We start from the raw sequence: 24,082 nt of genomic DNA on the forward strand, positions 1-24,082 counted from the left end.
GTGAAAAATGTGAAAACATTCCACGCTGAAAAAAAAAAATGGGGTTGAATTTTCCTTTTGATTCCACACCACAAAATAAAAAAAAAAAATAAAAGAAAGAACGACAATAAGTTCTTTTGCGTCTTGACTTCAAATCCATTACGTTGATAATCAGTGGCGTGCTCTATATTAATATTACATAATCTTCACAGTACTGCACACGCTTCAGTAAATGCATCACTGTTTTTCTTCCCTTCTCGGGCGTGAATAAAACATACGGCGTGGCTGATGTACCTACTGGACCGGAGGAAAATATGCTGAGCTGACATTCTTTTCACATTCACCTATTTTCTTCAGAGGTATAACAGTAATCACAAGAATATTTCCAGTATTTCTCCATCAGTCAGTGAGGACAAGTGGTGGTAGTGGTGGTGGTGGGGTGGGTTGGTGGGTGTCGTGTTAATGCTGAGGGCGTCCTTTTGGTGGTGGTGCTAGTGGTGGTGGTGGTTGCGAGGGGCAGAAAAAAAAACGGGAATAGTAAAGACGCGATGGGTCGTTTGTTGCCTCACGGTGTGGTGGTGGGTTGGCCTTGCTCCCTTACCTTGTGTGTCAGTGACAGGCATGCACACAGCGCCCCTGGTGGTGGTGGTGGTGGTGGTGGTGGTCATAGTGGTGGTGGTGATGGTGGTCATAGTGGTGGTGGTGGCCATAGTGGTAGTGGTGATGGTCATAATGGTGGTGGTTGTGGTGCCCAGAGTGGTGGTGGTTGCCATGGTGGTGATGGTCATAGTGGTGGTGGTTGTGGTGCCCAGAGAGGTGGTGGTTGCCATGGTGGTGATGGTCATAGTGGTGGTGGTGGTGGTGGAATATCCGGTTATAAATTGTTAAGAAATGTGTGATCAATACAGGCTGATATTAAAAAGTCCAGAATACCGTCACAGTTGTTCAGTAGGATCATGTATTAATAGCTGTCTGGCTGAGTGACGTCCATTAATATATACAATATTCTACTACATTTTTAACATGGCACGTGCGTTGCCTGGTGTTCAGGGCGTGAGATACTTTTCTCCGCCACGCCGGCTCTGAATTATTAATTGTGTGGTCATTTCGGAAACACCTCATGCTGTCCGTTAGTTGCACTTTGTATTGCAGCTGTAAGAGGTGTGACTCGGCCGTGACGAGCCTCAAGAGAGAGAGAGAGAGAGAGAGAGAGAGAGAGAGAGAGAGAGAGAGAGAGAGAGAGAGAGAGAGAGAGAGAGAGAGAGAGAGAGAGAGAGAGAGAGAGAGAGAGAGAGAGTGTGTGTGTGTGTGTGTGTGTGTGTGTGTGTGTGTGTGTGCGTGCGCGCGCGCGAGAACGTGTGTGTGTGTGTGTGTGTGTGTGTGTGTGTGTGTGTGTGTGTGTGTGTGTGTGTGTGCGTGCGCGCGCGCACGCACGCACGCACGCACGCACGCACACGAGAGCGTGCGTGCTTGCGTCAGAGCGACCGGGCGGGCGGACGGGCGGCCGGGCGTTGTGTTGTGTTGTGTTGTGTTCATGCGTTGCGTTGCGTTGCGTTGCGTGCGTGCGTGCGTGCGTGCGTGCATGCGTGGGTGGGTGCGTGCGTGCGTACGTGCGTGCGTTGCGTGCGTGAGTAGAAAAGATTGAGAAAGGGTTAAAAGTTCAATATGATAAATGAAACTCATTTGATTGTTCCTCTCACATACAGTAAATGCAGTAAAACGATAAAAAAAAAAAAAAAAGGTTAATTTAGTTTGCTGTCTTGATATTACTTTAGTCACAGGAAGATGAAAAAAAGAAACGAAATAAGGAAATATTAGCCAGCTTACTAGTGAAAATAAATAAAAAGTGAAGATATTGTTTAAAAATGCATTGATTAACTCATGCATTACCAATGTGGATAGTAAAAGAACAAGAGAAAATACATATATCAAGTGTCTTATGCAAGGGTGATGCAAATATGAAAATACCAATAACACTCTCACAGGATAATTAACGATGGAGGTCGTGGTACAAGAAAGCAAGACGTTCATCTCTGGAGACCGTACGACAGACAGTAAAAGGAATAAGATGGTGTGGACATAATATACTCAATATTCATTTTGTCAGAATTTGTCGTGTCGGGATAGTATTACCACTTCGAAAACAAATTTAGGAACGGAAGGCAACAGAAGAATGATAAATAAGACTGGAATAATTTCACGAATCAATGATGCTTCGCTTATCTTTCATCTGAAATCCACGATGTGTGTGTGTGTGTGTGTGTGTGTGTGTGTGTGTGTGTGTGTGTGTGTGTGTGTGTGTGTGTGTGTGTACATAAATAAATATTGTACATGCATGCATGAATGCATACATTCATACATACATACATGCACACACACACACTCTATATATATATATATATATATATATATATATATATATATATATATATATATATATATATATATATATATATATATATATATATATACATGCATATATGCATGCGTACATACAGACATAAGCCGAGCTAAGGTAACAGGGTAGTAGGAAAAAGCGTGTAAGTACGAAATATCAGTACGTTCCCCTCCCCTGACTCGCCATCTGATGCACAAAATGTGGTATGTTTCAGTATTATTAAAGGCAGACAAGGAAGTAAACAAGAGTGTTCCAGGAAGTGGGGCGCACGCTGCCGCACCAAAAACTGCATTAAAACCCAATGGTCCGCAGACACAGCCCTGTTATCACAACATTGTGTTCAGAGGAAAAAACAAACAAACAGACGAAAAACAAACAGATAAATGTAAGTACAAACATACACCAAAGGAAGTGTTGTGACCACATTTCTGGCAAACAGTATCACAATGAATAAAACTTTTTAAGCACTACAAATTTTTTTCTTCTAACGTAAGGGATGATTTTCGAACACATTTCAGTTTATTATTTTCCGTCGCTCACTTCTGCATGAAGAACACTCGAACACGTAACACTAACACTTTTTTTTTCTTTTTGCCATGGTCATTGGTGGCGACGAACTTTGGATGTTATAATGTCACTGCCTCTGTCGAGATGTACTTGTGACCAACAAAACTGCGCCAGGAGACTCACTTTCAACATAAAACACGTGCTAACACGAATTACACGAGAGTACACTAGATATGTGTGGGATACAATGCCTTTGTTCTATTGCACTCATGTGACCTCTGTGGTGAAATTCTGCTCGCTGCTCCACACTCTCCACTGAATGATGAGGGAACGTTGTTTGACAAAATGCCGCAATAAATCACTGGATTGGTTGATCACTTTTCTCATGATTTAAAGGCATGAATATCATGCCAGTATCTGATGAAGACGGAAGTAAAAACTTTTTCTAGAGTTTGTGCTTAAAGTGTGCAGGATTCCCTTCAACATTGTGCGGGAGTTATAAAAAAACACGACAGTTCATCACAAACGGTATGTTTTTTTTTTTTTTTTTTTTTCACAGCAAAGTAAAATTTAAAGGATATCAAATAACGAAAATCGCAAATCACATTTTTCATCACAAAATAATATAAAAGTGAGTATAGTGTGATTAAACTTAAGAAAAGGAAGATTAAAAGACACAGGAAAACTTTAACGGAAATAATGTCCAGGTTAAGCAAACCCAAGGAATAACGCAAAGCATTAGGAACCTCGGCAGAGGACGCAGCACCTTCAGCAAGACCTGTATGTCGATGATAGGTTTTGTATAGAACACACTCCGGAGACAAGGAACATCCACCGTTTGATTAAAGAGAGGAGCACGAGCTTAACGGATGTGTCTGACTAGTTACGGCAGGACAGGCACGAATAATATGTCTTGTAGACAATACATAAATGAAGAGATGAGATACGTATTGTTACTATGTTGTATTTTCTGATACACACACACACACACACACACACACACAGAAATTTTACACGTTTATATATATATATATATATATATATATATATATATATATATATATATATATATATATATATATATATATATATATATATATATATATATATATATATATATATATATATGGAAATAAAACGTAATAACAATACGTCAAGAAAGAATGGAACAGGAATACAAGGTATCAGTATAACACCTTCCGTATTCTCTTTGTAAAGACACCAGAGAGAGAGGAAGGTGAAGAGATATGAGCTATTTTCACAGGAAGCACCGCAAATTAGGGATATTTTTTTTTTATAAAGCGGGAGCACTACAAAGGGAAGCCTGGCGCAGGCCACAGCATGGTCTATTTAATAATGGGAGATCTCATATGCACTGGATCTTCCATTTTTCAAAGGTCGGGGCTAGGAAGAATAAAAGAGGGTAAAGGTTCACCTTAAAGGAAAACATCACACCTGTGCAACAGGAATACTGGTGCAAGAAATGTGCACAGTACTTACCCATCCAGGTGCTGTTGGTGATTATTTGGAGGAGCCTGGCGGGATCCATGACGGCGGCCCGGCGGCGTCTGGAGACAATGCACTGCTCTCTAGCTCAGACTCAAGGAATTCAGGTCACCAACAGTAATTGAATTTTTTTTCACTTTTGAGCTCAGTCGTTTGTTACGAATGATGCAACAACAAAGTTTCATTGACAAAGTTTTCAATGTTCTGTTTTAGTTTTGTTCAAGAAGCGCTGTCCTGGCGTGGTGGGATGGGCCCTGAGGCAGAGGCACCGCGCCTCAGGGGGCCACAGCCGCACCGTATGTCCCCTTCCGTGTTGCGCTCACTGGGGTCTTGGCATCTTCACTCACATTCACACACAGTCAAAACAGAGGCTTCATTACGTCTTACTTTTCAAATTCAGAAAATAGCATTAAGTGGTTTCAACACATTTCGAATACACCTCCATTGTAAGCGATGTAAACAATATACGACAGTACTGACCTAAAAAGAGTTTACGAAAATGAAATTCAACAATCATTGCTATGATTGTTGAATTGCGCAGAACTCACTAAACGAAACTGCAATATCCACCAACTATCACCACAACCACCATCACCACTACCAATACAGCCAAAAGACACCAGCACCAACAGTAAGTACAGTTATAAAGAGAACCACGTTCCTACACTAGTGTTCATGACTTGTAAGCACTTGAAAACTAGTTACACACACACACAGAGAGAGAGAGAGAGAGAGAGAGAGAGAGAGAGAGAGAGAGAGAGAGAGAGAGAGACTCAGAGAGAAATGTGTACACACACACTGTGTACATACTCGCACACTCATACATACATAAATTCTACACACCACACCAACATACGTACAGACAGAGACAGAATGACTTACAGACAGACGGACAGATAGACTGATTGACAAACAGACAGACAGACTAATGGACAAACACAGACATACAAACATACGATTAACTAAACACATGTAGAATATATTTGCCTTACGACATAGTTTATGCCGAATAATCCATCCTGGTGCCCGCCGCTCGGGGCTTGTGCGCTGTACTGCAATCAATCAATCAAAATACTTTACTGTGTTTACGAGTATGATGAGCGAGACGCAGATAAACCTTGTGATTCAGGGTGCACAACACACACTTAATTTTCCAAACTGTTATTATAGAAGAAATTTCTAAGAGAACCTCGATTAAAAGCGGACACAATCTTAAACAGCTTTGTGTCACGCACTAAGAAATTGTGTGAGATGTATTGATAACACTGTTCAGTCTGACGATGCTTACATCTTTCATTTTGAATATATGCTTCAGTAAGTACCATCGCCATGACAAACCACCGTGATGTGCTTTTGGTTATAATAATTAATATATATATATATATATATATATATATATATATATATATATATATATATATATATATATATATATATATATATATATATATATATATATATATATATATATATATATATATACATATACACACACACACACATTCACATACATATACACACACACACACACACACACACAGTGAAGAGCTGGTGGTGATCTGTCCTGTCACGGCATTGTTGGCGAGGGGGGATAACGATAGGCGAGGCCAGCGTGGACCCGCTTTTACACGACACAGTGTAATAAATGTGATAAATTCCAGCAATATAAACTTATAATTCCCCTTCAGTGAAATGTAAACAAAATGTACAAGCGCGGAGCGAGGGGCGGACGAATGGCTATATTCTGTGCCATTAATCGACAATGGGAAACTCGATTAGCTAAATGAATTCCACTCTTTTGACTTTTGAATTTTAGTAATTCAAAGCTAGCATGAAGTTAATTAAGCGAATCACATGAAATTTCCTATAACTGCACACATAAACTGTTTTGAGATGGAAACACGATGGATAATTCAACAACCGTAACACTGTAAGTTTCCCAGCTGAAGCTATTGACTTGAGTGGCGAGTTTTGTGCGTCTCATCCCCGCATAGTTCTCGTCTCTATTGATTTCGATCGTCCGCCTCAGGATGGAGGAGTTAGCGTGCCACCGAAGGAGAGCACTTGAGAGAACCAACTTCCCGCGTTTCTCACTAAACTTTTTGGGATAGTGTTCAATATGCGATAGGCGTTCCCTCGCGCTCTTCCTCCCGCCTATAACAGCTGTTGGTAGCTGAAAAAATCCGATAAAAATCCTGTTGATAATACTCGCACGGAGAATCTTCTTTGAGAACGATGCCAATCTCATACTGTACCTTATTTTCCAATATCTGGAACCAATTCCTTGTAATTATTGCAGTATTGAGAGACACCGATGAAAAAGGCGGACAATGGAAAAAAGTGAAGGTATTAAGACAGACGCAGATAGACAGATCCACCTACTTACTCAGAGAGAGAGAGAGAGAGAGAGAGAGAGAGAGAGAGAGAGAGAGAGAGAGAGAGAGAGAGAGAGAGAGAGAGAGAGAGAGAGAGAGAGAGAGAGAGAGAGAGAGAGAGAGAATGCTAAATGGAAAATTCAACACTTTAAGACCAAAGTTCTACAAATGTGATAAAACGATGCCGGGAGCGAAATTGAAGACAACGAAAAATGCGATGCCGAAGCTTAAGCCGAGATCGGTAACTTACAGTTGCGGAGGCAAAAAGGGAAGTTTTCATAAAGTTGAAGCTTTGGCTCCGTGGTTAACATTATTGGCGAAAAACAAAACACATACACGAAAAAAAAAGCAAACTAATATAATTTCGTCCTTCAAGTAGTTTTGACGACATGTTCAAATAATAAAATAAAACCCCGGTTAACGAAACTCTTTTTTTTTCAGCTACATCAGTAATCCCGTTCAGAAGGAGTATAGGGTTCTCGGAGTAGTTTACCAGATCAATCTTTCATCAACATCGTTTCAGTGAAAGGCGTCCACCTTATCAACAGTTGACAAAGGAACTCTTCACTTCTAATACAAACTTGTGGTAAAACTTTCAAAGAAGGTAATCCATAGCAACATTACTCCCCGCAAAAGAAAAAAAAATAAGAAAAAAACACAACAACGACAACAGCAGCAGTACCTAAAAGCGTCACTACTCCAGGCGCCCCTCGTTTCTACTGACTTTTCGCTCCCTCTCTTCTTTTACATCCGAACCATTTTCCACCTGCAGGATCCCCCTCACTGGCGTCCTTCAAGTGCTTTCTGGTTGAGTGTTCTTGAAGTGACTGTTGGCGACTCCCGTTTTACCCATTCCACGTGGCTTCCCCTCACCCGCTGCAGCTCACTCCGATAATACGAACTTATCCCAGCTGTTTGACTTTATCCCTGTATTTCAGCATCTTATACGAACTTTTCTTGGGAATCCTACGTATTAGGCGGACATACTTTTATAACTTGAGCGCGCGCGCTTGTGTGTGTGTGTGTGTGTGTGTGTGTGTGTGTGTGTGTGTGTGTGTGTGTGTGTGTGTGTGTGTGTGTTTTAATGTTACATCATTTTCTTTACATCCAATTAACCCTCTACTACCTGCCAAGCATTTAGGTTTAGGGTTTCATTTCAAATTCATGTCACTGCATGCTAAGGAAGCTGAGTATGATTTGACTGAAAATTCTAATATAATTTTCTTAGTAATTGGAATCTGCTTTTTAATTATCTCTTGCTAATGACAAAAATAAAGAGAAAGAACCAGGACATTAATCACTCTGAGTAACGCCTCCAGGTCTGTTATGAAGCAGCGGAAAATTAAGAGAACTTGTATCTAAAACGCGTCATTTATGAAACGAATAGGGGTGCAAATCAGAGAACTTCAGTTTACATTAATCAAAATGTACTATGCATGTGAGATCGCGCGCGCAGGCACGCACGCACGCACGCACGCGCACGCACACGCACGCACACACACACACACACACACACACACACACACACACACACACACACACACACACACGTACAAAATTGGTCCAGCAAAAAATATATTCGTATCTTAGTACTTGGTTAAATGAGTAATTTTTCGCTTAATGACTGGCAATTTTTTTTTTTTTCAGAATAAAATAAATGACACAACACGTGGAGCTTCCCTGCAATAACACAGAGACACACAACAGTATAAATTGTGAAGAGTTTTCTCGCCAACATTCTGTGCTCCAATAAATCAACGATATTCTCTGGATTGATACATGGGGGTAGTTTTCTGAGAACCAAATAAATCATAGAATATATGAAGCTTTCTTGTAACATTCTACACACAGCATAGGGAACCCTGACGAGATTCTTTTTTTTTTTGTCGATTCTTCTCATATTTTATTTTTCCCTTTGTTTTTTGTTTTTTTCTTTTCTTTTTAGGAAGTATTTGGCTACAAATTAAGGTTCACTGTTAGCATGGTCGCTAGGACTCCTCTAGTCTTAGTCACTAGCTCAGCAGTAATACGAATTTATTTCAGGATTAAGTTTGTCTTCGTGTTTGTTACTTGCTTCGATAAAGAGAAGGAAAACAGTTACATACATTATTACTGATGAGTTACAATCCATCCAATTATTAGTTTACCTATTTATTTGTTATTTTAATATTTACTTATTTTACTTAACGACGTTTGCTTCGTTCAAGGGAAAAACAACAGTTCCTCACTGTTAATCATTTTTCAGTTGTGATGTTTGTATCTAGTGAATTCCTCCATGTAGCTTTGTTATGGGTGTTTCAACTCGTACTATTACTGGACAGACACACACACACACACACACACACACACACACATTACTCTCCACACACGGCAGCTCTCCCGTTGTGGTTTGTGACAAATCGATGACCTCGTATATGAAAAGAACAAACAAGTGTTAATCTGGGGGAGTGGGAGAGTGAGGTGCACGTATAAAAGGATGCTTCAATATCTCCAATTTCACTTCCGGAAACGTTTGAACCGTTTGCCCAGCAGCATGTGGAGGCCATTGTCATGCAAAAGCAAACACCTTTCGACAATATGCGTTGGCGTTTGTCTCGAATTGTAGGCGTTGGCTTGTCCCGGGGCATCTCCCTGCAACGTGCGAAGTTTACTTTTCCATTACTGGCCCTTTTAATTTTGTCCGCAACAACTTTGACCATTTCATCATTATCGCCTTTTATCATATGTATATATTTTATTTTTTTATATACATATTTATCTTTGCTAATAGCTGAGGGCGGCTCCATTCCACACTCTGACATTATATTTATTACACTCTCCGGTCTGAAGAGGTGGAATGCAGTTTTATCTCCAAGTAAGCGGTGTCCAATAAGTGCTCTAGCGACTACATATATTGAATGAAGTGTTTAATTTTTTTTGCTTGTAACGATGATGATGGTGGTGGTGATGATGATGATGATGATAATGATAATAATAATAATAATAATAATAATAATAATAATAATAATAATAATAATAATAATAATGATAATAATAATAATGATAATAATAATAATAATAACACTGATAGTATTAATAGTAAATATTATTAAAGAGATTGTCATTGTTATTACTAATATTATTATCAAGCTCTAAGAACTAAGATTTAATTCAGGTGTGTGTGTGTGTGTGTGTGTGTGTGTGTGATTCATCCTGGTCATGCTCACGTGAGGCTTTGCAGCCAGCATTTATTATTTCTGATTATACTTTTTGTTCTTTGCACTCTCGTTATCCTGCCGTTCTCTCTTTACCACCCTACACTGACGACTTCCCTTCGGGCCAGTCACGGTACCTGGCTACTACTCCAGAAACAAAAGAGGCTGAAGGAACGACGTATATTCATATCTATAGTATTTATTCATTAATAATTTAGTTGTTTTATCAGCACAACCTTCCATGTACTGGAAACCAAAAGGCAAACATCAAAACACACACCAACCAAAACCAAACTGAGCTAAACCGGTGAAGATCATGTAACACTATGCATCTGTCGGCAATAAAAAAAAAAACGAAACGAACATTCCATTCTGTACAGTAGGAACAGGCCTAAAAATTCTTTCAGATTTGTTTTGAGGCTGCGTATTAAATTTAACCTATGTGCAGTGCGCAAGAAAATGGAAGACGAGATACGAAAAAAAAGAAAACGAAACTCTTCAGCGAGGGACGGCCATCTCCACCCTCCACACACACGAGCGAGATGAAGGTGAAAGGCTGCCAGAGTGCCGGAGTCTGAAAACATTGCCGGGGGATAACCAAGCTTGTGACCAGCATCTTGTTAGCAAAGGAGGAGGAGGAGGAGGAAGAGTAGGAGAGAAGAGGTGGTGAAGGAGGAGGAGGAGGTGGAAGTAGAAGCGGAGGTGAAGGAGAGGAAGGAGAGAATGAGGTGGAGGAGGAGGAGGAGGAGGAGGAGGAGGAGGAGGAGGAGGAGGAGGAGGAGGAGGAGAAGCAGGAGGAGGAGAAGGAGAAGGAGGAGAAGGATAATAATAATAATAATAATAATAATAGTTACTAATGGTAATAATACTTAATAATAATAATAATAATAATAATAATAATAATAATAATAATAATAATAATAAAAGTAATAATAACAATAATAATAATAATAATAATAATAATAATAATAATAATAATAATAATAATAATAATGATAATAATAATAGTACTAATAATAACAGTACTACTACTACTATCACTACTACTACTACTACTATTAATAATAATAATAATAATAATAATAATAATAATAATAATAATAATAACAATAATAATAATGATAATAATAATAATTAATAGAAGAAAAGAAGAGAACAGAACAGAACAGAACAGAAGAGAACAGAAGAGAAGAGAAAAGAAAAGAAAAGAAAAGAAGAAAAGTAAATAAAATAAAATAAAATAAAATAAAAGAAGAAGAAGAAAAGAAAAGAAAAGAAAAGAAGAAGAAGAAGAAGAAGAAGAAGAAGAAAGAAAGAAAAAAAAGGAAAAAAGAAAGAAAGAAAGAAAGAAAGAATGAAAGAATACCTCCAACAACAGCATTTCCATCAACAAGCAAGAGGAAGGAAAATTATAATAAAAGCAGTAAGGATGAAATTAAACTCAACTTCTGAAAAGAATGCAATAGGAAGTGCAGAAACGGATGATTAATGCTAAAAAGGAATAGGTTGTGATAGGCGTGACCTACGACGCGCTCTCTCTCTCTCTCTCTCTCTCTCTCTCTCTCTCTCTCTCTCTCTCTCTCTCTCTCTCTCTCTCTCTCTCTCTCTATCTATCTATCTATCTATCTCTCTCTAAATGAAGATATTAGCGACATTATTTGGAGATATTGATATTGTTAAGGATCTACATAAAATAAGGAGCTTTAAGTTGAAAATAATCCTTTGTTTCCTTGTTTTTTTTTTCCAAGTTTCCATGATCATTGTATTTGTTAACACATCAAGCTCTTATAACAGAAAGCAAATGTCATATTAAGAATCACAGGCTCCTCTCGTACTTCTGAACACACACACACACACACACACACATTCCGGTTCTTCGATTATCGAGGTGTGGAGGGGAAGGAGTGTGCTGTGGGGCACCAGGCTCGTGGAGGTCTTCACCATCACACTAAAGTTTCCTTTAATGGTTTTTGTTAGAGTAGAGTTTCAAGAGTGCAACACAATTTTTTTTTTTTTTTTTTCGTGAAAGTTGTAGTGAGTGAGTGTGAGTGTTGCAGCATTCAGTGTTTGTGCGGGGAGGTGACAGGTTTGTAGACACCAGGTGACTCATGAGTGCCAAGCTTTGTGACTCGCGGGGAAGTAAGGAACACAGAGCTTCTTTCATAAAGCTGAAGGCAAATCTTATACTGATGTGATATTCTACTGAGGTCATTTTACAACTCTTCCCTCCGCTGAATATCAGTGCCATCGGTCACTGTCAAAAAACAGGTAGAATAACTTTGAATAAAGTCGACATGAATCCGTAAAAATTCCTCACGATAAGTCTTTGACCAATTGCAATAAAGATGAATTTTCGAACCTGGGAAAGTTCCGAAATTACTGCAGTTAAGGGAATGCAAAAGCACAAACATTCGAGACATTTTTCAATGGACATAAATTCTAAATTATTTTTGACGATTCTATAAACCAGAACCCAACATTATTATTTAGCAAAAACATAAGAATTAATAAACCAGATTTCCTATTGCACGTTTGACAGCGTTCCATCAGTCTGTTTCAACATGTAGGGGAAACAGTGTGGGAAATGTGATTATGATAGCGTTCCACTTTCTGGTTGTCCATGCAGCGTTCCATTCAGCTGCCTGGCTCACCATTCACTCTCCTTTCACCTGGTGACACTCATCTTCAGGCGGGTCAAGAAAATCAAGGTTTTGAACATCTTGCTTTAAGTACCATCGCTGAGGAAAGGAAAGGATGCCTAGTAGCTTAGGCAGAGATGAAAGCCTCAGAACAATGGTGACGTTCAGTAACTACGTATTACATCATGAAAGAAAAGCAGAGGACAGAATAATTGAAATGATCATGGATACATGAATATTTGCTAAAGTTCAACTCTCGAAAATATATTAAAAGATTACCTATGAAATGTTATTGTTCGTAAACTATTCCAGTCGAATTCTTTGCTATATATAACCATTCACTTTACTACCTTCACTTGCCACTCGATCAAATCAGGAATAATTCGTGGAGAGAAACCACGAAACATTTTCTTTTGATCTTTCCTAATTTTTGAGCTGGTCGGGGCTGACCTTTTGTCAAGCGTTTCCTCCAGTGCTCAACTATAAATATAACACTGAAAAAAAAAAGCGAAAAACAGCTTTCACAGCTTTCATGTTGTTTGTCTTTTTTTTTTTTTCTTTCTTTTGTGCTATTCCAATATATGCATGTGCCTCATCCACCATTGTATGGAGTACGCTTCCTATATATGAAGGAGCGGGATTCCAGTCAAGACAGCTTTATTAAACATAGGTCTAAGCTTTTCATTCCTTCAATTCCCCTTACCATCATCAATATCTCACACTCCAGTGCAGTGGTGCATCTCTTGCTAGCTTCTACTATTACTCCCATGGTTACTAGAGCATTGCTTTTCTTAGCCTGCTAACTGCATGCTTTCTAATTCCGTGACCTTATTCCGTCTAGTTTAGTACTACAAGAGCTAATCACTGATTATTATTATTCCCCTCACATCATAACATGAACTTCCTTAAGGAAGGGATACAGCCGCCCCAGGAACTTACTGATCAATCCGTATGAAGCACTTAAAACTGTTTTCTGTTTTTTTTTTTTTTTTTCCTTTTGTACGCCAGACCACTTTCCTTTACATGCAAGGCAATACATTTGAATCTATATCGTCAAATACATATAACACATAGGAAAAAAATAAGAACATCGCAGAAAATCTAAAAGAGGGTTTAGTTACGAGGTTCAGCTGCCTCTGTTTCAAACAAGACAAATGAGGCACATTGTACTCCTGCACTCCTGAAACACAGCGGAAAACTTTGGTTGTGATGTGCAATTTCAGGATTAGATGACATCGCGACCAACTGCTGCTACTGGTGAGAGAGAGAGAGAGAGAGAGAGAGAGAGAGAGAGAGATGGAGAGAGAGAGAGAGAGAGAGAGAGAGAGAGAGAGAGAGAGAGAGAGAGAGAGAGAGAGAGAGAGAGAGAGAGAGAGAGAGAGAGAGAGAGAGAGAGAGAGAGAGAGAGAGAGAGAGAGAGAGAGAGAGAGAGAGAGAGAGAGAGAGAGAGAGAGAGAGAGAGAGAGAGAGAGAGAGAGAGAGAGAGAGAGAGAGAGAGAGAGAGAGAGAGAGAGAGATGAGAGAGAGAGAGAGAGAGAGAGAGAGAGAGATGAGAGAGAGAGAGAGAGAGAGAAATACGAGCTATCCGTATAATTTCATGGCACTCAGATTCCGAAATGGAATTTGAGGGCGTAATCCCGTCGAGTTCATGCAGGTGTCCATTCTGGAATTCAGCAATATTAATACCTATAACAAGAGATTTTTAAACCTGCATTATAGTGTACTGTGCGGCTCATGTCGGCAGCTAATTATCTCCATAACAAGTGCTCTGAAGTGTGCTGCATAACTCTTGTTGGCGGTTAATTATCTATGCCACACCACGATCACTGGATACCTGACGAAAACAAAAAAGGGGAAGCGTGTGTATGTATGTGTATATGTGTGTATATTTTTTTTATCTATTTATATGTATTATTTTTAATTTCACCTTGACCTTAACTGCAGCGTAAGCCAGCGGTAAGCCACTGCAAATCAGAAATATTGAAGACTGGAAAGGAGTATAACTCACTCCCTCTCGCCATCTTAATTCACTGCTATATGAATAATTGCCAGGCTATACACGTTAAGGAAAACTGGTGTTATAATAGAACACCTGAGACACAAGGTTTGGTTATACATGCTGATGATGACACAGGGATTATGAAAAGCTTCAGATTTAAGAAACGAGAAGTCATTATTTCATTTCAAAACAGAAACACGAGTTGTTACTTTCTCTCAGATGCTTTACGCACTTAGTTCACACTTACAACTGTAGCGCTATCAAGAAAAAAAAAAAGAATTTACTTCTTGGAGAAACAAATATATATACAGATGCAAAACGAACAGAAGCAAATGGCCGTGTTTCACTCACAAAACGAAACATCGCCGCTACCAGCACACATCGTGTTTTTTTTTTTTTTTTTTTTTTCGATAACGTGCTTCATCCTTACAGCTCTCCGAAACATGGCGGAGTGACTATTTCGTGGATCGTTTATTTCGAAGAATTCTGCATTGTCCACGCACTACTCTCCACTATCAGCTCCAGCCACAAAAACGTCTTGGATCTGGCAGCTTAAGGTGAATTTTTCAAAGATAATTCGCCAGTTTTGTTATCTGCAAGGTAACTTTTCCACGAGCAATCTTTCCACGTCTCTTATCACCCTCAGCCTTGGCGCACCGCGCCGCAGTCAACGTAATGCATCAAGAGCGCCTTTTGTTACTGTGGAAAGATAATTAGTTATACCTCTTAACTTCATGGCAAGAAAACTAAGCTACTGCAAACTCACTCACTCTCTCTCTCTCTCTCCCTCTCCCTCTCAAGACGCCAATATACCGCTCCTCTCCGAGCAGTCCTTGGAATGGAAAGAGGAAATTTACTACCACCATGACTCCCAAAATTAGTTTGAAATTAGCATACGATGGAAACTTAGTATCAGAACAACGCACACATTTTTAGTAGGTGAGAGGAGGAATCACGCCAACGAAACATTTTCATTGGAGAAAGCTTAAGCTACCAAAGAGCCATCCGCTAAAATTTAACAGTTTCTCTCGCAACCCATTCATATTCCCGCGCACATAAATAATTCCTTCTGCTTTCAGGCAAGCACTCATAGATAACTGAGGAAATGAACATTAATCGTGTGAGCTTGAATTAGACAGAACACCTGAATTAAAATTGGTGTTTTCTTTATTCTAGTGTGAGGAGAAATGAGTCTTGCTGTTGCCAATAATATACATTGAGAAACAAGTTATCGTGCAGATAACTTCGTGACAGACAGCCAGCTGGGTTCCGTTGACATTTTTCATCACTCATTCTGGTCCTAATGGTCATCAATTATTTCCTTGATGGAGCAACGTATTTCAGCCATAATGATGCTGACGGTTCCTACTTAATGGGTGTTTTCACAACCTTTGTCAAGCGACAAATATATGATTCACGAGGAGATGTTACAGAGCGCCTAACTTTTAATATTTTTACACTTATTAATCTTTTCATTGTGACCGTGATGGACTCAGAAATTCACTACTGAACGCAAGCTCTCAGACGGTCCTTCCATGATTTAATAAGTAATCTCCACGAAAGAAATTTAATAGAACATTTCACACTTCAAGTCTTATTTATATTCGTTTATTTATATCCGTTTCCATGTAGGTGGGCATTTTATACTGTCACTCAGTGTTCGTCACCTACAAAATGCTACGGGCTTTATCTGTACATGTACTGGGGAGGTATCTTTCATGTTGCTCAGCTCACTCGCTCAGCACTGAATTTATAAAGATGGTAAAGTGAGACTCTTTTCTCGTTAGTTCCCAATACAGGAACTGAGTTAAATTTTCAGTTTTCGTTGTCGTAATGTTTTATCGACTGTAATATTTAGCGGTTGCTTTCATCACTATTCTAGTCTACTACATGTTTTACGTGCATACCTCCACAAGACTTTCCACTTATTTTCATCGCTGTTAGGTCCACATTCATTTGTACCTGCACCCCATCTCTTCTACCGGTGAACTCTGAAGAGGTCAGCTTTATCATTTATTTATTTTTTTAAATCATTACTTATTAAATTACTTCAGGAAGAGACTACTCTAACTGTCTCCCCCACCACACACACACACACACTCCATTAGTACTGCACCAAAAAATACGTTGAATAACCGGGGAAAGTCGTCACCTCATCGCCTACGCAGCCGAATGAAAAGAAAATCTTTTGAGCCGGAAGAATAAAAATGTTAAGTAGTTCCTCGTATATTACACATGGAAACACTCTGACCACAACACGTGCCTCGCTGAGTAATATGCGGCGTCGTATCTTCTCTCATAATTATATATCAGTCTCCTTTTCAGTTTCATTCTACTGTTATTCTCCCTCCCTCCCTCCCATCCTCTCTGCTTTCCATCTTTTCTGGCAAAAAATTCCCCAAGATGGAGGAGGCAGACTTATGGAAGGCGACGGAAGCTATTTGGGAAGAGGAAAAGAGAGAGAGAGAGAGAGAGAGAGAGAGAGAGAGAGAGAGAGAGAGAGAGAGAGAGAGAGAGAGAGAGAGAGAGAGAGAGAGAGAGAGAGAGAGAGAGAGAGAGAGAGAGAGAGAGTTACATAGAAAAACAGGCCACAACAGACCTTGCGGTCCTCACGAGGTAACCTGACCTAAGACTACTAAGGACAGAAAAGCAGAAGGCTCTCTCCCCACTCTCCACTCCCTCCGGCATAAGCCGTACAGGAATAGTAGGTCGGAAAGAAATACTTTACGGGCTTAGAGAAGAGAAAAGAAAAAAAAAAAATCCGAAGGAAATTTTATAGGAAAGAAAGAAAATAGTTGAAATGAAGTGCCCACATCTCCTGAGGGCAAGGAAGTTAATCACTAACAAACAAACGCTGTTAGCCGCGGATTGCAGGCAAGAAATTTATCAAGACGGCGTTTAAAAGTGTCTACGGTGTTGCAGTCTATCACGTCTCGAGGAAGCCCATGCCATAGATTTACTACTCGATGGAAAAAAGGATTTTTTTTGATTCGTGAGAGTTGAAGGATTTCCCAACAATTTTGCAACCGTTTCCTCGCGTGTAATTTGAAGAGTCTATCGTGAAATATTTACTGCAGTCCATGTAATCAATGCCTTTGATTATTTTAAACACCTGTATTAAGTCGCCTCTTAGTCTTCTTTGTGTTAATGGGAAAAGATTTAATTCTTTAAGACGCTCTTTCCTTCTTAGGCTTGGTATCATTTTTGTTACTCTACGCTGAACTCTTTCTAATTTATCAATGTCTTTCTGGTAACATGGGCATAATGCTTGAACGCAATATTCCAAAAGGGGACGGACTAAAGAGCTTTACAAAGTGAGGATTGTATCCTTAGATTTATATTTAAAAAATCTGCCGATTAAGCCAATTAGTTTACTTGCTTTCTTTACGACTTCTGAACATTGTTGGCTAGGTTTTAAGCTACTAGATATTGTCACTCATAAATCAGTTTCGTTGTCAACACTTTTAAGTTGGGTATATTTAAAATATACTTTGCTTTCTCGTTTCTATACCCTATGAGAAGCACTTTGCACTTATCTGCATTACAGCTCATTTGCCAGATTTGCCCCCACTCAGTCAATTTATCTAGATTTTTCTGCATTTCTATTACTTGTTCGTTATAGACTACGGAATACGCAATTTTGGTGTCATCAGAAAACTTCGCTGTTATACTGGTAACACCCTCATCTATGTCGTTGATATAAACGAGGAAGATCCTATGGCTGATCCCTGTGGTACCCCTCTGGTTACGTTAGTCCACTTGGATGCTTTTCCATTTATTACTACTTTTTGTTTATGGATATTTAGCCAGTTTTTAAGCCATCGCTACACGTCGCCTTGGATACCGTGTGATTCTAGTTTAATCAGTAAGCGTTTGTGGGGGACTTTGTCAAAGGCCTTTTGAAAATCAAGATATATTATATCTACCGCTTTACTCTCGTCGTACTGATTCAGAGAGAGAGAGAGAGAGAGAGAGAGAGAGAGAGAGAGAGAGAGAGAGAGAGAGAGAGAGAGAGAGAGAGAGAGAGAGAGAGAGAGAGAGAGAGAGAGAGAGAGACTGACACACAGTTGCAGGCAGATCTACAGACAAGCAAACAGAGGGAGTCAAATGTAAAGACAGAAAACAGGAAGTGGTCCGCCAGAAACAAACAAATACAGAGACCGAAAGAAAAAGACACAAGGCCAAAGGACGAGGAAAGCTTTGACTAAACAATGAGCCGCCCGTCCCCCATCCTCCCGTCTGCACGTTCCTCGCCTTCCCGTGCCATGAAAATGAAGGAACTCGTCAGGGAGACAGTATTTGTCCTCGCCGCGGTAACCAACGTCTGGGCTCCTTACCACCAAGGATCTCTAAGGCGTCCTCATTACGGGAATCGACTTCTCTTGCCTCAACTTTCACCGCGATGAAAATTAATGGGCACAGTTCCAGAACGGATCGAGTGTGGAGCGAAGCGAGGATTCCACGCTTTTGTTAGGGGCCAGATGAGTTACTTGGAGGCTTTGTGACGAGTGATGAGAGCTGCAGTAAGACGGTACGGGTCGGCGGATGGTAGCGGGTGGGGAAACGGTGGGAGATACAAAGAGTGGTGGAAACTGAAAGGCAGGCAGGCAGTAGCGGTGCGCTTCAGTTGTGGCAGTACACGGCTCGATTCTGGCTGTAGTAAAGGTGTCTGTGAAGGGAAACTCAGGGGGGAAGAAAGAATGATTGTGAGGGGACACTGGGAGGTCCTTGGAAGCCTGCTGAAATCCTGGAGGAAGAAAGGGAGAGTGGTGGTCGTGGAGGAACTCAGGCTTTTATAAGAGGCTAGAAGTAATAGATGAGGTATTGTTGAGGAACGGCACCAAGGTAGTGGCTTGGTGGAGTGAGGGTCTAGAGGGTATTGAGGAAGGGTAATGAAGTGGGTGAATTAGAGAAAGAATGAAGATAATGCCGGAAAGTGATGGGAGTCACTGATGGGAAAAAAGAGTGAGGGTTGTGGATGGACAGTGGCATTAATGGAAAAATAGTTGACGGTCTAGAGCACCATTTCTTAACCATTTCCAACCTCAGCACCTCCAACACCATAAAGTTTAGTAACACAGACTTCCTACCAAAGCGTGGAGTCATCGTACAAATTTATTGCTAAAATGCATTATCACAGTTGAAAAATGAGGTTCAAGTTTATAAAATAAAAAGTACACTCGTTAAAAAAGTATCATTTTGAAACTTTTGAATTCCTTGCAAAGAACACTGACATTGTACCACCATATACCCAGCATTTCCTAGCACCCATTAAATTTATTTCAACACCCACTGGGAGTACTAGCAACCCAGACTGAAAAACACTGGTCTAGAGAGAGAGGCAGGATTGTAGTAGTAGAGTAGTGATGTGAGAGGACAAGGCAGGTAGCTAACAGACGTTACGAGCGGTGGAAGCTAAAGAACAGTCTGCCCACACACGTAGAATGGTAGAGGGACGGTGAGGGACAGCATGAGGAGTGTGAAGATTGTGATGGGAGTCGTAAGGATTATGAAGGATCAAGGAGGGATGATGGTATGGAAGATGGACAGTAGTGAGGGACAAGTGAGGGAACAATGGGCTTGGAGGGGATGATGGAGGTTAGGGAAAGGGTCACGGGGATCGAGGAAAGTGGATCTTGTGGCTGGACAGAGGGTGGCGCATGTTGGGGTGACGATGTGTAGGTGGAAGTGAGGAGCCAAACGCTATGAGGTCACAGTGAATAAAAGGTCCCGGGTCACGATGACTCGGGTTAGCTGCATATTAGAGGTCACACCCAAATGAGAGAGAAAAAAAAAAGTGAGGAATGCAATGCTATTGCAACTGATCAGAAAACGATTCCTCAAGATTTACAATTGGGGATGGAGTTGTGCATCCGACGTAAAAAGAAAAAAAAAATCAACGAGTAAGATTAAATAATAAGAAAAAAGACAGTTGCTACTACTACTACTACTACTACTACTACTACTACTACTACTTCTAGTACTACTACTATTATTATTATTATCATCATCATCATCATCAATATAAAAAATAATTACAATAACAACACCACCTATTTATATGAGTAAAAAACGAAGTAACAAAGTATAAATTATCGTGGCTGGACATCAGTGAACAAAGTGCAGCTGGGGTCTGATCTTTCGCGTGCCGACAAGTGATCTGAAACCCCTCACTCTCCCACATTCCTTTGTTACTCTGGGTCGCTGGAATACCGGAGGTCACCGTGAGCATGGACGAGGAATTCATTTTTAACTGCCGCTGCCACACGCTGAGAAAGAGTAGCAACCCAAGCGAGAAATCCTATAGGTACCTATATGAATTTCTTAAGGGATCAAGTAGTCTCTGTCTGTGTCTAGTTTATCTCTCTCTCTCTCTCTCTCTCTCTCTCTCTCTCTCTCTCTCTCTCTCTCTCTCTCTCTCTCTCTCTTGTGATACGATAGAATTATGGATGAATGAGAAGGAGAATAGTCAGAGAGAGAGAGAGAGAGAGAGAGAGAGAGAGAGAGAGAGAGAGAGAGAGAGAGAGAGAGAGAGAGAGAGAGAGAGAGAGAGAGAGAGAGAGAGAGAGAGAGAGAGAGAGAGAGAGAGAGAGAGAGAGAGAGAGAGAGAGAGAGAGAGAGAGAGTGTGTGCGTGCGTGCGTGTGTGCGTGCGTGCGTGCGTGCGTGCGTGCGTGTGCGCGCGCGCCAGGACGCCAGTGCCGGCGTACCTGCACGCACTGGAGTACACGTATCCAAGTAGGAGATAAAAAAAAAAAAGAAAAGTGATATTCAAAGGATTTCAGATCGCTCCAGTGTGCCTAACGGACCCTCTCCCGCTGCTCGGCTCTTTCAAGCCTTTCGCGTGGGACGAACCGGCGGCAATTCCCTGAGTAGTGGCGGTTGTCCCTGTATACGTATGTGCCTGTATGGAGGCGGCGGCAGCGGCAGAGTCGTCGGAACGGTATTGATCGCCTGGCGAGGACCTTCTGGTTTGTGTATAGTGTCAGCGTGAGTGGCCAGTGAGATGCTGGTTCATGAAGCGAGATGGTTATGGGGAGGGTGGGTGAAGTGCGTTGGTCAGAGTAAAATACGGGTGTGCAAGTATGCGTAGACACTAGTCACTGTAAGTCGTACAACTTAAACCAAAAGTCTGTTAACTTGCCACATTCTTTTCCACTTAACACTTTTCCTCAAAATCAAGTCCTCCGTTGAGTCTCTTCACAAAACCTGGCAAGGGACAGACTTCAAGGATCTCAGAGGACGTATGACTGCAGTATAAAGTTAAACACAGTGGAAGCAAGTGTGGTACGTAGGTACCCATGGTGCCCATGAATAAAGTACTAGAGAAGAAATGTGTGAGGTTCACTGGTGTGATAGTGCGCCTAATTATGTTCGTGTAGATGTCGTAGAGGTCAAGGAACATATTGAAGCGAGTAAATAAGTTAATTGTATTTTAGAGATAGTCTCGCGAGGTCAGGCAAGCGAGTGGGTTGTGTGAACAGAAATGTCGGTGAGTGAGCAGTGTGATCAAATGAAACAAATATTACGCAAAACGTTGAATGATTACATCTATTTAAGTGGACCTGAAGGTACACATGTTTGAGAAAGTGATTTTAAGTAGTTTTGTGAACGTGATAAGCGAGTCATGTGCGTGAGGAAAGTGCCTTGAGATGTAGGTGTGGTGTGTGATTAACACGAGAGTAGAATGAATATTGAGTGCGGACCCAAAGGACTGGATGAATGCGTCAAGGAGCGCAATAGATCACCGGCTGATATGAGTGTGTTAGGAAGGAGATTGGTGAGTGGGTGGGGAGGATGGGTGGGTGGGACACGTGGATAGGGACGATGGGAGGGACCCCGACGGAGGGCATGAGTGAATTAAAATGATCAAGACAAGACACGAAAGGACCCGACACGACATGCGCAAGACATCCTCATAACAGATGACAGGCGGATAATAACAGAGTAACATAATGGTAACTTAGGATATTAGAAAAAAGCAGGAGAGAGAGAGAGAGAGAGAGAGAGAGAGAGAGAGAGAGAGAGAGAGAGAGAGAGAGAGAGAGAGAGAGAGAGAGAGAGAGAGAGAGAGAGAGTTTTGGTAGAGTGGATTACGATAGACAGGCAACCGACATTGATGAGTAGATAAGGATGGGGAGGCTTTTGTCCCTCAGTAGGCTCATAGAGGCTGTGATGGTGATGGATATAGAGGTGGATGGAAAAGTCTGTTGAAAGCTACGATGAAAGGAGTAAGTTGTGTGAGTGTTTACGTCGAGGAACCTAATGTAGCAGGAGGAATTGTTGAGGAAGTGAGAGAGATAAATCTTTTGAGCGATGCCGATGAGTTGTCATTGTCTGGAGATTCATTACAACGGAAAGTTAAGGGAGTGGATAAGGGAGTTTGGCAGCAACTTGTGAGTAATGAAAGCGTAAATTCCATCTCGAAAACATGGGGTTAGAAAGTACTGGCAACATTGTGTGTGTGTGTGTGTGTGTGTGTGTGTGTGTGTGTGTGTGTGTGTGTGTGTGTGTGTGTGTGTGTGTGTTCGGTTTATTAGTTTGCCAGCCTTATTGTTGTTGCACTTTCCTTCCTTCTTTTTCCTCCTCTTCCTCCTCCTCCTCCTCCTCCTCCTCCTCCTCCTCCTCCTCCTCCTCCTCCTCCTCCTCCTCCTCCTCCTCGTCTATCCAGTCATTTTCTCTTACTTCCACCTTCCGCTCAACCCCGTCATTCTTTTTCCTCCCCGTCCTTCAACACTTCACGCATGCTGACTTTCTGTTCCATTACTGCCTCTTAATGCCTCAAGTTGTTGTTAACCGAGCCGCTGCGTCGCCCACTGACCTAAAGTTTCCCCTCTGTTCTTTCGGCGGCAGGCGCTCGATGCTCCGCCGGGTCGGTTCCACAGCGCAAATTTGTGTTTTTCTCTAATTTAGTTTGGTGCAACTTTGTCAGGAGCGCGCAGAACACAATGCAAGATTATCGAAACTTGGTAGAATGAGAAAGAGAGAGAGAGAGAGAGAGAGAGAGAGAGAGAGAGAGAGAGAGAGAGAGAGAGAGAGAGAGAGAGAGAGAGAGAGAGAGAGAGAGAGAGAAATGGATGGATGGAGGGAAGATTACTAGTAGATGGATGCAAGTGGGAGACCTTCCCCAGCCAGGCTTAGCCGCCACCCCTTCACCCACGAAGTATTGGCAGCCTTACTTCAAAGAGCCGAGTGATAAATTACTTCTGGGCACTGGCAGAACTGGCACGCGTGTGTAAATGGCTCCTCCATCTATAATGTATGTGTGTGTGTGTGTGTGTGTGTGTGTGAGTGCGTGGCCTTCCTTTTCATTCACCTCCTAGTACAGCCAGCAACCCGAGGGAGATCATCCACTATGAATGCCAAAGCCTGAGTACGAGACGAAGAATGGAAATGCTGCTCTCGCGGGACATGTGGCGGGGGAGCGATGGGACTTATCGTGCGCCAGGTTACTGTACGGGAAAGAGTGAATTGGTACGAAATTGAA

General features: G+C 41.1%; 1 protein-coding gene across 6 annotated transcripts in view; it reads right to left on the minus strand.

Moving 5' to 3' along the window:
- LOC135102872 (putative neural-cadherin 2) overlaps positions 1 to 24,082 on the minus strand; it is a 189,150-nt gene that overhangs the window by 96,169 nt on the left and 68,899 nt on the right. For 4 of the 6 annotated variants that reach the window (XM_064008463.1, XM_064008468.1, XM_064008467.1 and 1 more), the window contains exon 2: positions 4,385 to 4,870. In XM_064008463.1, the coding sequence (XP_063864533.1) occupies positions 4,385 to 4,433 (49 nt within the window). In that variant the 5' untranslated portion in view covers positions 4,434 to 4,870. The remainder of the gene's footprint in view (positions 1 to 4,384; positions 4,871 to 24,082) is intronic. The other 2 variants (XM_064008466.1, XM_064008465.1) reach the window with 1 other exon arrangement.

This window comes from Scylla paramamosain, chromosome 8 (assembly GCF_035594125.1).
Source record: "Scylla paramamosain isolate STU-SP2022 chromosome 8, ASM3559412v1, whole genome shotgun sequence".
Lineage (NCBI taxonomy): Eukaryota > Metazoa > Arthropoda > Malacostraca > Decapoda > Portunidae > Scylla > Scylla paramamosain.